Raw genomic sequence first — 12,270 nt, 5'->3', positions numbered from 1 at the left:
TTGCTAAAAATGACAAAAATGACCAGGTACATAATACATGCGTATTTTCCGGACTATAAGATGCATTTTTTTACTTTTGTGGAAAATTACTACCATGTATATAATATATATTTAGCGCATATGTAGCAAAAAAAGATGTCAGATGGCAGACAGAAGCGCTGTTTTTCCCAAAGCGCTAGCCGGTTAGCTTGCGTTTTTGCTAAAAATGACAAAAATGACCAGGTGCATAATACATGCTTGCGTATTTTTCGGACTATAAGATGCATTTTTTCACTTTAGGGGAAAATTACTACCATGTATATAATATATAATTAGCGCATATGTAGCAGAAATAGATGGCAGACATAAGCGCCATTTTTCCCCATAGCGCTAGCCGGTTAGCTTGAGTTTTTGCTAAAAATGACAAAAAAGACCAGGTGCATAATACATGCTTGCATATTTTCCGGACTATAAGATGCATTTTTTTGACTTTACGGAAAAATTACTACCATGTATATAATATATAATTAGCGCATATGTAGCAAAAAAGATGGCAGATGTCAGACATGAGCGCCGTTTTCCCAAAGCGCTAGCCGGTTAGCTTGCGTTTTTGCTAAAAATGACAAAAATGACCAGGTGCATAATAAATGCGTGCGTATTTTCCGGACTATAAGATGCAATTTTTGACTTTTGTGGAAAATTACTACCATGTTATTATATAATTTCATGTTATTTTTACACTGAACCCCAAGGGGGCGCTTAAGACTTTGATTATTTCAACATTGGCGGTGGGTGGGTCTTCGATTTATTTATAGATTTGGCTGTAATTTATCAATTTAAAAAAAAGTATATATTCAACCTATTTTTGCATCATTTTTTTATTGTTGACGTCTGTACTTTTTTTTTTGATTTTATGGAAAAAAATGCAACTTATACTCCAGTACGACTGTTTTTTTTCCTTTTAATTGTGTTATTTTATTTTTGGATACTGCGACCGATCATCCAACTAAGACGGTAATCGTTTTTAGTTTTTCGGGTGACTTTTATCTTTGTTCTCCCGGTTTCCTTCCGTCTTGCCACACCCAAACACCCCCTCCCCCATTTTCTCCCATTATCTTCTCATTGCATTTTCCTCCCCCGGCGCTTGGCTTCCTCCCTCGTTATTGTCTCCTCTACGTCCATTTGTGTCGTTCAGTTTTTGGGGTTCCTGAACCCCCCCAAAAAAAGACAAACAATGACATCCAGTCTCAGCGTCTTTTGCTCCCGGAGCACTTTTCTAGGTCACGGCGAGGTCCGTTCGCCGTTGCGTTTTTGCGACTGGTGGGAGTGGACGCTTTTTAAAGGTTAACCTGTTGGAACATTTACAGATCTGCAGCATTTTAATTGGGGCTTGAAAGCACATCAAGGGTGAAGCCTCGGTTGTAAAGTCACTCGTAAGTGAAACGCCGGCAGGTCCAAAAGTTGTTTTCCCGTATTTTTAACGCTGTATTTGTCGCTAAAATAAAATGCCTGAATCGAGAGTACGGCTTATATGCGCACAAATTAGACTGCAAAATGACAAAGACAAAACGCCATAAAGCAAGACAATGCAGCCAAAACGGTCATTTGATTCAAAATAGAAAAAACATCAATTGCTAAATTAAAATCCAAATTAGAAAATAACCATAGAGGCGACAACATGCTGATTATAATTTAATGAATTCCAATTTTTTTGGATTAAGCCGTTCTCAGTTGTTTGTATAAGTTACACCCAATTCTACGGATTCGCCATGGCAACCCCAAATAGTCGATAGCCCGCCCACTCCCAATGCTAAAATCAATGAATCAATAGTTTTGGATAGAAATAATAATAATGTTGTTTTTAGATTAGATAATTTTATTCATCCTGTATTCGGGAAATTTCATTGTCAAAGTAGCAAGGTGAGAATACAGACACAGGAAAATACAGTTTAGGCATAAATAGATAGGTAATAAATAAGTAAATTAATTAATGCATACATATATATATACATCGTATTTTCACGACTATATGGCACATCGTATTTTTAGCCGCAGTGCCTATAACGAGTGCTATTTCTGTATTTTACACACACAAAGGACGCACCGTTTTCATAGACGCGGCCAGGCATGGCAAAAAATACACCAGCTTAAACATACACACTACACCCACACGCTAAAAACATGTTTTTAAAACGTCACGGAAGCAAAACTGAGTTCGGTTGTACTTTATTTAGCCATTTTACAATGTACTCACGTCATCATAACCCACAAATCCATCAAAGTCCTCATTTTCTGTGTCCGAAGTTTTATACGTTTGTCCAGGCGGCCACAATCCATTTGCAAATAGTAACTAGCTAGTAGCTAGCGTAACTATTCCAACGCTGCTTAGAGATATATAGATGTATATAGAGATATATTTCTATCTATCTATCGCACCCTGACTGCACTTATAGTCCAGGAAATACAGTAAAGAGAGGAATTTTCTCTTCATTCCAAGCTAGCATCAGAGAAGTTTGCATTTTTTTTTAATTGTAAAATGATTTATTTTTTTATTTTTAAAAAAAATTCCGCAGGTTCGAACGCTTTTCGTTAGCGGGCTGCCGCTGGACATCAAGCCGAGGGAGCTTTATCTTCTCTTCCGACCATTTAAGGTTTGTTTGGGTGTTTCCAACGCGGGTTATTTTGAGGAGTGGTGGTAATCTTCTCTTCTTTGTTTCAGGGCTATGAAGGTTCCCTCATTAAGCTGACTTCCAAACAGGTGGGTTTTTTTCCGCCGAATTATCACGTGACGCTGGACGGCCCCCCCAAAAAAAAGAAAATGTTTATTTTTAGATTTGTTTTTTATTTCTTTAAAATGAACAGAAAATATTTATTTTTAGATGTCTGTTTTATTTCTTAAAAAAACAGAAAATATTTTTATTTAGATTTGTTTTTATTTAAAAAAAAACAGAAAATATATATTTTTAGATTTGTTTTTTATTTATTTAAAAAAATGAAAATATTTATATTTAGATTTGTGTTTTTTATTTCTTTAAAATAAACAGAAAACATTTATTTTTAGATTTGTGTTTTTTATTTCTTTAAAAAAACAGAAAATATTTTTTTTAGATGTGTTTTTTATTTCTTAAAAAAAACTGAAAATATTTATTTTTAGATTTTTTATTTTTATTCCTTAAAAAAAGTAACAACTTTGTTTTCATTATTAAGAATTTTCTCTTTAAAAAAAAATTACCCTCCAAAAATTCTCACAATAATTAATAGTTTTATTCAAATAAAATTAATTAAAATTCTTAGAAACCAGTAAGGCAATGAGTAGCGTATTTTCCGGACTATAAGCCGCACTGCAGTGAGTTTAAGTTGCATTTTAGGAAGGCAATTTTTGATTGGATCATAAACCATGAACAAACGTAAAAATAGTTAAACGCCAACCGAGCTGAATTGGCAAGAGGAACGCTTATTTTTATTTTTTTACTGTCGTTGTAAAGCAATTCTGGCGTCACCGTCGATATTTCGAGAGGATGGCTGTAAAATCTCGTCAAGATCTTTCAAGAAAAGCGCTCGAAGCGAGTTGGGGAAGCGCTGGCTAAGAAAACCTGTCTGGAAAGACGGCGCAAGCATATTTCGTCTTGATTTGAGGCATTTCATCTCGCTTAGTTTGGACTTTTTCCCGGCGCACAATAAGAAGAGACAAGTGGGATAAAAAAGAAAAAAGCCCGGACCGCTTCCTTATAAAGCGAGAGGCCCTTTCTTCGGATTTTTTTCTATTTTTATATTCCACTTTGTTGTTTTTAAAAGATCGCTTGCGGCTGAACAACCCCGCGAGACGTTTTGAATTCTCGGTTCGCAATAAAATCAGGATTGTTGCCTTCTTTGACTACAGACACTAACAAAATGGTCACATTTTTTTGTTTGGGGGGGCAGGGGCTTTTTTTGCGTCACTCGGACAGGAACGCCGAGTCAGTTTTCTGCCCTAAAGTGTTTTTTTTTGTTTCCTCTCTAGCCGGTGGGATTTGTCAGCTTTGACAGTCGATCAGAAGCGGAGGCGGCGAAGAACGCCTTGAACGTAAGTACATGCTGAGAACGGGGGCAAAAAACGAGGTTGAAAATTCCGAAAAATGGATCAGGGGCTTAATTTGTCGGAGTAACAAAGGGCGTTAATGAGAAGCTGTTTGGGGAAACAAAAATCATTTTTCTCACGCGAGATGGTGAAAGTTTTGAGAGACTTTTTCATTGTGCAGTGGTGCCTCTACTTACAAAATGCATTGGTTGCAGGACTTTGTAACTTGGATTTTTCGTCAAACGAGTGGCCCGACATACGAGCAATTTGAGCAAGTATATTTTTTAACATAAATGAAATATACTTACTAAATAAATATCTCTTTTTTAAACAGAAACAAATGATTAACAGAAATATTTCATGTTTTCATTTATGAAAAGTTCCAATATATATTTTTAAACAAAAAAATCTGAATACCAAACAAAAACCAAATACTAAAATAGTAAGAAATAATAAAACTGAATATTTCAAATAGAAAATATATTTTTTAACATAAAAAAACAATATACTTACTAAATAAATATATCTATTATTATTTTTGAAACAAATGATTAACAGATAGAAGGAAATATTGTGTCTTCATTTAAAAAAAAAATAAAAAAATTTGAAATCTAAAAAAACAATATTAAAAAATATTAAGAAAATAAATACACTTTTTCAATCCCCAAAATATTTGTTTTCAGTTTATTTTTTGTCAAATATTTTCATAAAACAAATACAAAAATAGAAAAAATTATAACTGAATATTTTGAATAGAAAGTATATTTTTTGACATAAAAAAACAAAATGTACCTACTAAATAAATATCTCTTTAAAACAGAAACAAATGATTAACAGAAATATTTCATGTTTTCATTTATGAAAAGTTAAAATATATTTTTAAACAAAAAAAACAGAATACCAAACAAAGACAAAGACCAAACACTAAAATAGTAATAAATAATAAAACTGAATATTTCAAATAGAAAATATATTTTTTTTACATCAAAAAACAATATACTTACTAAATAAATATATCTATTATTTTTTTGAAACAAATGATTAACAGATTTTGTGTTTTCATTTTTTTTAAAGTTACAAATTTTTGAAATCTAAAAAAACAATATTAAAAAATATTAGAAAAATAAACAAACCAATAATATTTAATCTTGTCTCCCTTTATCTTTCAATGTAAGGAAACTAACAATAGAAAATGTACCGCTTCCCCTTTTCAAAGATTTAAAAAAATAATAAATGTTTTTCCTACTTGAGATGTTGGAAAAATGTATATATACAGTAGTACCTCGACATACGAGAAATTTGAGATAGAAGTAAAATTTTGAGCAGGTATTCATCTTGAGATACGAGACAAATTTTGATATACGAGCAGACAGCGGACGTGAGAGGGTGTTCATAAGAACATCGTGGACACTGTCTCTCTCCCCGCAACTCCCTCCTGTTGCATTTTTTCAGTGTTTTTTTCCCCGTTAGTCAGTGCGAATGGCGGAGCTTGATCGCTAATACGAGATGAGTATATAATATTCGTTGGCAAGTGGTCATGCGTTATCCAATTGTGAGGTCATTGGTGTACATCATTTTCTGACTATTTTGAAGGGAATACAAAAGCAAACAACCCTCAATAGGTTGCATCCGAAAGTCAGGGTGGAGGCGGGTCAATAGAGCCAACCCGGGAGAAGAAAGGTATCAAAATGTGAAACAAAATTAGAATTAAGTTTAGTGTAAGGCTAGATTAAACTTATTTGTGTGTCTGCATCGTTATCCAAGTTCATTTCATTTTGTTTATGTTGCGAGCGTGTTGCCGTGCAAAAAGTCTCATTTTAGTACTATTAAACACATTTTAGTAATATTAAACCACTAGTTATTTGTTACTTTGTTAATAGATGGCGAATTAGACCAAATCAAAATGTTTTTCCAATCCAATAATCTGTTTTTGGTGTTTTTTCAGAGGGTTGGAACGAATTCATTTTTTTTTAGTTCATTTCAATTGGAATCGTTCGTTTTAGTTACGAGAAAATCGACATACGAGCTCAGTCCCGGAACGAATTAAGATCGTATCTCGAGGTACCACTGTATATGTAAATTCTATCATTCGTTCCACAGTCTTGGAGGGGAAAAAATCAACAAAACCATTTAAAAATGATCCAAGTGTCCCAATTTTTAAATTAATTAGCTCCTAATTTTGTTTCGTAACTTGGATTTTTCCTAAATAGATCAGCATTAAAGTTTTGGGACACTTTTTCATTGTGCATTGGTGCATCTGCTTACAAAATACATTGGTTCAAGAACTTTGTAACTTGGATTTTTTTGTAAATTATAGGTAAATTCTATCAATCGTTCTACAGTCTTGAAAAAAAAGACCAACTAAACCCTTTAAAAATGACATAGGTGTCCCACTTTGTTAAAATGAATTAGCTCCTGAACTTGTTTCGTATTTGTATTTTTCATAAATAAAACATTATTAAAGTTTTGAGACGTTTTGAATAAGAATATGTCTCGAAACTTTAACCTTTGGACTCAGGTTATTCTGTATTTTAAAAAAATCATGCAAATAAGGGGAGATTTGTTAATTTTGGAATGTCAGTTTCCCCAGATTCAACACGCCAAACAAACTCGCTCGTCCATATTTCAATATGCAAAACGTCACTCGCGGGATGCACGATTGTTTTCCCTGGGAAAAAAAACATTTCCATATTTTTCTAAGCTTTATTTATCAAAAAGCTGCCTCCCAAACGAGTGTGAAAAATGTGAGTTTTGTCATTAAAACAAATAACGCACCCAACGATGAGTTAAAAACAGCCGTACGACTTTTGAGGATTCTTCAGACAAAAGACACATGAAAGCTTTAGTTGGACACCTGATCAACAAACGCCGGCGAAAAATAGAAATGTCAAAGACCTTTGTGAAATCTCATTTTTTTTTAGTGGTCTAAATTTGCGGGCGCTTCATCACGGCTTGAAGTGTGTATTTATAGAACAAAGGAGTACGCCAAATACTCCGAGTACACAAAGGCTCTTAAAAATGATATTAAAAGACGTTAGTTTATTTGGCGATGACAGGAAATACGTTAATTTCATTTGTAGGGTGCTACAATTTGTCGATTTTCTGAGAGTTGCTAGATTATTTCAAGATTTTTAAGTGTTCTCTTGGATTTTTGTTTTTAAATGTACATACAGTGGTACCTCGAGATATGAGCTTAATGGGATCCGGGACTGAGCTCGTATGTCGATTTTCTCGTCACTTAAATGAACGTTTAACATAGAAATGAACTAAAAACTAATGAATTCGTTCTAACCCTCTGAAAAAACACCAAAACCAGGATATTGGATTGGAAAAACATTTTTATTTGTTCTAATTCGCCATCTATTAACGAAGTAACAAATAACTAGTGGTTTAATAGTACTAAAATGTGTTTAATAGTACTAAAATTAGACTTTTTGCACGGCAACGCGCTCGTAACATAACATAAATAAATTTAAATGAACTTGGATTACGTTACAGACACTCAAAAATAAGTTTAATCTAACCTTACACTAGACTTGATTCAATTTTTGTTTTAAATTTTGATACCTTTCTTCTCCCGGGTTGGCTCTATTGGCCCCGCCTCCACCCTGACTTTCAGATGCAACCTATCGAGGGTTCTTTGCTTTTGTCTTCCCTTCAAAATATTCTAAAAATGATGCACACAAATGTCCTCACAATAGGATAACGCACAACCACATGCCAACGAGAAGTAGTATATACTCATCTCGTATTAGCGATCGCCTCGCCATTCGCAATGACTAACGGGAAAAAAAACACTGAAAAAATGCAATGCTCCGCCCAGTGCTCGTAGAGACATTACAAAGAGGGAGTTGCGACCAGAGACATTATACGAGGGAGTTGTCCATGATGTTCTTATGAGCAGCATCTCGCGTCCGCTGTCTGCTCCTATATCAAAATGTGTCTCGCATCTCAAGATAAATATTTGCCCGAAATTTTACTCGTATCTCAAATTGCTCGTATGTCGGGGCACTCGTATGTCGAAGTACTACTGTATTTACTGTATTTAAAAAAAATCTCAAGTAGGGAAAACATTTATTATTTTTTTAAATCTTGGAAAAAGGGAAACGGTACATTTTCTATTGTTAGTTTCCTTACATTGAAAGATAAAGGGAGATAAGATTAAACATTGTTTTAGTTTATTTTTCTAAATTTTTTTATTTAAAAAGTAAACCTTTTAATATGCGTTTTTTTAGATTTCAATTTTTTTTTTTTTAAATGAAAACATGAAATAATTCTATCTGTTAATCATTTGTTTTAAAAAAATAATAGATATATTTATTTAGTAAGTATATTGTTTTTTATGTCAAAAATATATCTTCTATTTGAAATATTCAGCTTTATTATTTATTACTATTTTAGTGTTTGTTTTTTGTTTTTGTTTGGTATTCAGTTTTTTGTTTTGTTTAAAAAATATATTTTAACTTTTCATAAATGAAAACATGGAATATTTCTGTTAATCATTTGTTTCTGTTTAAAAAAAGAGATTTATTTAGTAAGTATATTTTATTTATGTTAAAAAATTACTTTCTATTCCAAATATTCCGTTATCATTATTTCTATTTTTGTGTTTGTTTTATGAAAATATTAAACAAAAAATAAACTGAAAACAAATATTTCGGGGATTTAAAAAATTTATTTATTTTAAAAGTGCAAAAACAGTAAATATTCTCTATATACAAATTTAATTCCCATTTAAATTTTATCATACAACAGGAAGCCAACATTAAATGTGTTTACTTTTTTGGGCCGTACAAAACCACACTACGGACCAGATTTGGCCCTCACGCCGCAACTTTGACACCAGTGCTTTAGAATCTGTTTTCCCCATGTCTCTTTCTGTAGTCATTTTTTAACCATATCACTTATAAAATATGAACCACAACCCGATTAGTGCCATTTAATGAATACTTAATGAATATGTTTCTCATAGACGGCGCTAAAATGTGATTTTGTTTTTTTGTCCTTTCAGGGGGTCCGTTTTGATCCCGAGATCCCCCAGACGCTCCGTCTGGAGTTCGCCAAGGCCAACACCAAGATGGCCAAGAACAAGCTGGTGGGCACGCCCAACCCCCCGCCGTCCCAGCAGAGCCCCGGCCCTCCCTTCATTAGCAGAGACCCATGTGAGTCGTGCACCGCGCTCAAGTTCTGCAACCATTTCCCGGGCTTTTATTTTACCCGCAGGAAATAAGGGAACAAATCCGCCTCGGGGTCGCACTGTCGCTGTCGTAAAATCTTTATTAACTGTCCAGCAGCGGAACAGTCGGTGCAAAAAAATAATTGTAAATAGGATCCTATAAAAGTGATTAAAAGATAGAGAATACAGGCGCAGTGAGTCATTGTGGGAGACGGGTGTGGTTTATGGGGGGCGTCTACTTACAAAATTAGTTGGTTGCAGAACTTTTGTAGCTTGGATTTTTATTTTTTGTAAATACAGTGGTACCTCGAGATACGAACTTAATTCGTTCCGGGACTGAGCTCGTATGTCGATTTTCTCGTCACTCAAACGAACGTTCCCCATTGAAATGAACTAAAAACGAATTAATTCGTTCCAACCCTCTGAAAAAAACGTGTGCGGTCGATTGGTCGCCAGTCTTTTGGTCGCGGTCTTTTGGTCGCCCGGACCACGACAACGGGCGACCAAAAGACCGGCGACCAAAAGACCGGCGACCAAAAGACCGGCGCCAAAACAAGGTAAAACAACACGGTCTACGCATCAATCAAAGCCAACAATGGCCATGAGCAGCTTCACTGAGCCGACGTGTGAGTGTATAAGAATTTGTATGTACATGTGTTGTCCCTTTAAGAAGCTACGTCAGTCAGGGTCTTAACAAGTTCTCCAACAAAAAACAATAAAAGTCCGGGAAATTTGGAGCTTTTCTTTAGCCTAATAATTAATAGGGCATTAAGTATGACTAAATAGTAATTCGCAGTTTGTATTTAGGGAATTTGAGCAACGATTTAAATGGTAATTATCAATAACCTTCCGGGCGACCAAAAGACCGGCGACCAAAAGACCGGCGACCAATCGACCGTGTACCGAAAAAACACCAAAAACAGGATATTGGATTGGAAAAACATTTTTATTTGTTCTAATTCGCCATCTATTAACAAAGTCACTAATAACTAGTGGTTTAATAGTACTAAAATGTGTTTAATAGTACTAAAACTAGACGGAGAGACTTTTTGCACGGCAACGCGCTCATAACATAACATAACATAACAAACAAATTTACATAAACTTCGATTATGATGCAGACACTCAAAAATAAGTTTAATCTAACCTTACACTAAACTTAATTCAAATTTTGTTTGACATTTTGATACCTTTCTTCTCCCGGGTTGGTTATATTGGCCCCGCCTCCACCCTGACTTTCAGATGCAACTTATCGAGGTTTGTTTGTTTTTGTCTTCCCTTCAAAATATTCTGAAAATGATGCACACAAATGTCCTCACAATAGGATAACGCACGACCACTTGCCAACGAGAAGTAGTATACACTCCTCTCGTATTAGCGATCGCTCCGCCCAGTGCTCGTCAGGGCACTCGTATGTCGAGGTACCACTGTAGTCATATTTTAGATGGAAATTCGCTAATTGGTTCCACCGTCCGCAAAAAAAAATACCAAGTAAATCACGGTTGTGTGTCATACATTTTAATATTCCGAGAGAAAAATCTTAATTTACGAGATAAAAATCCAACGACGACGAGATTAAAATCGGAATATGACCGAGATTAAACCGTAGATTGTACTATTACAAGATTAAAATTGAAATTTGGCAAACATTAAATCATACTGAACTAAATTTAAAAAAAAGAAAAGAAAACAACCAATGGGAGGCCAGCGGAGTGTATGGAGTTTGTCAAGCAAGGCGTAACGCTACCGCTACTAGCATTTGGTGGTCACACTTACTTACTCCAGAAGATACAGTAGCGGCCATTTTGTGTCAAAGAATCCTCCCAAACTTGATATTCTGGTGTTTTCTTTGCATTGCACGCTAGCAGGTGTGTTTGTAGTGCCCTAGCCCCTCCCCCTCCCACCGAAAGTTAAACATTTCCTCCAGAAAGAAGCTTCCGGATTCCGCGGCCGTTTTTTAATGGCTATTTCAACCCCCAAAGAGCAAACAAAGCACTCTTATCTTAAATATGCGGTGCCAGATGACATCACTCCCATTTCTGACATCAGTTTAGCTTAGCTATTTTTTTTTCTATCTTAATAATTGATTTTTACACATTTTAGACTTTTAGATTCTTTTTTTAAGCCAATATATTTATTTCGAGGTTACCCCAATGGGTTGATTCAAGGATTAGCAGTTTTTCTAATAGTTGATTAAAAAAAATTGAATTTTTCAGCCTTTTAATAGGAAATATTGTCCTGGAATTTTTTTTCTCATGTTTTTAGAAAGTAGAGCAAAAATTCAATATTTAAAAAAAAAAGTATTTTAATCTTTTCTTCTTTTATTAAAAAGGAAAACTGAATACAGTAATCCCTCAAATATCGCGGTTAATGTAGACCAGACATAATTGAAAAATCACCCCTATATAATTTTTTTTTATAATTGATAGCAGAAAAAATCGTAAGTGAATAAATCGCGATAATCGAGGGATTACTGTATTCTATTTTTTTATTGATGTCATTACATTAAAAGAGAAAAGGACAAAGAAGTAAACATTTTTTGTTTTATTTTTCATTTTAATAAATTGGGGGGAAACCTTTAAATTTTTTTTTTTTTAGATTTCAAAAATCTTTTTTCCACGTATTTTTTTGGCGTTTTTAATTTTTTTATAGCATTCATGGCGCTAACGCTAGGCCCCGCCCCCGCGCCTCGTCTTCTTCTTTCCACAGATGAGCTCACGTTGCCTGCGCTCTATCCCAGCAGCCCAGATGTGTGGGCATCGTACCCGCTGTACCCGGCGGAGCTGTCGCCGGCCCTCCCACCCGCTTTCACCTACCCTTCCTCACTCCACGCTCAGGTAACCCGCGGCGCACCGCTTCTTACCCGGTTGCACTGCTTCCAGATGTGTGTTTTCATATTGAAGCATTTAACCATCACATTTCAGCCATTATTTGTTGCCAGTGTCAGAAATCTGCCCCAATGCCTTCACAATCAGTTCTGCAGGCTCTGCTGCATTAAACAAGCATCGATAAGACTGTTGCTTTCGCAAATAGTAGCTAGCTAGTGGCTAGCGTCCAT

General features: G+C 34.9%; 1 protein-coding gene across 4 annotated transcripts in view; it reads left to right on the top strand.

Annotated features, from left to right (window-relative positions):
* The window catches only part of LOC144065737 (RNA-binding protein with multiple splicing-like), a 28,374-nt gene that overhangs the window by 5,449 nt on the left and 10,655 nt on the right, over positions 1–12,270 (top strand). For all 4 annotated transcript variants that reach the window (XR_013297285.1, XR_013297284.1, XM_077588782.1 and 1 more), the window contains exons 4-8: positions 2,553–2,630; positions 2,699–2,737; positions 3,980–4,042; positions 9,048–9,198; positions 11,922–12,049. Coding sequence is in view for 2 of the 4 variants with exons in the window: in XM_077588782.1 (XP_077444908.1) it covers positions 2,553–2,630; positions 2,699–2,737; positions 3,980–4,042; positions 9,048–9,198; positions 11,922–12,049 (459 nt within the window). In the remaining 2 variants the exon portion in view is untranslated. The remainder of the gene's footprint in view (positions 1–2,552; positions 2,631–2,698; positions 2,738–3,979; positions 4,043–9,047; positions 9,199–11,921; positions 12,050–12,270) is intronic.

This window comes from Stigmatopora argus, chromosome 20, assembly GCF_051989625.1.
Source record: "Stigmatopora argus isolate UIUO_Sarg chromosome 20, RoL_Sarg_1.0, whole genome shotgun sequence".
Taxonomy (NCBI): domain Eukaryota; kingdom Metazoa; phylum Chordata; class Actinopteri; order Syngnathiformes; family Syngnathidae; genus Stigmatopora; species Stigmatopora argus.
Note: the sequence above shows the minus strand (reverse complement) of the source record. Positions and strands in the feature narration are given on the sequence as shown.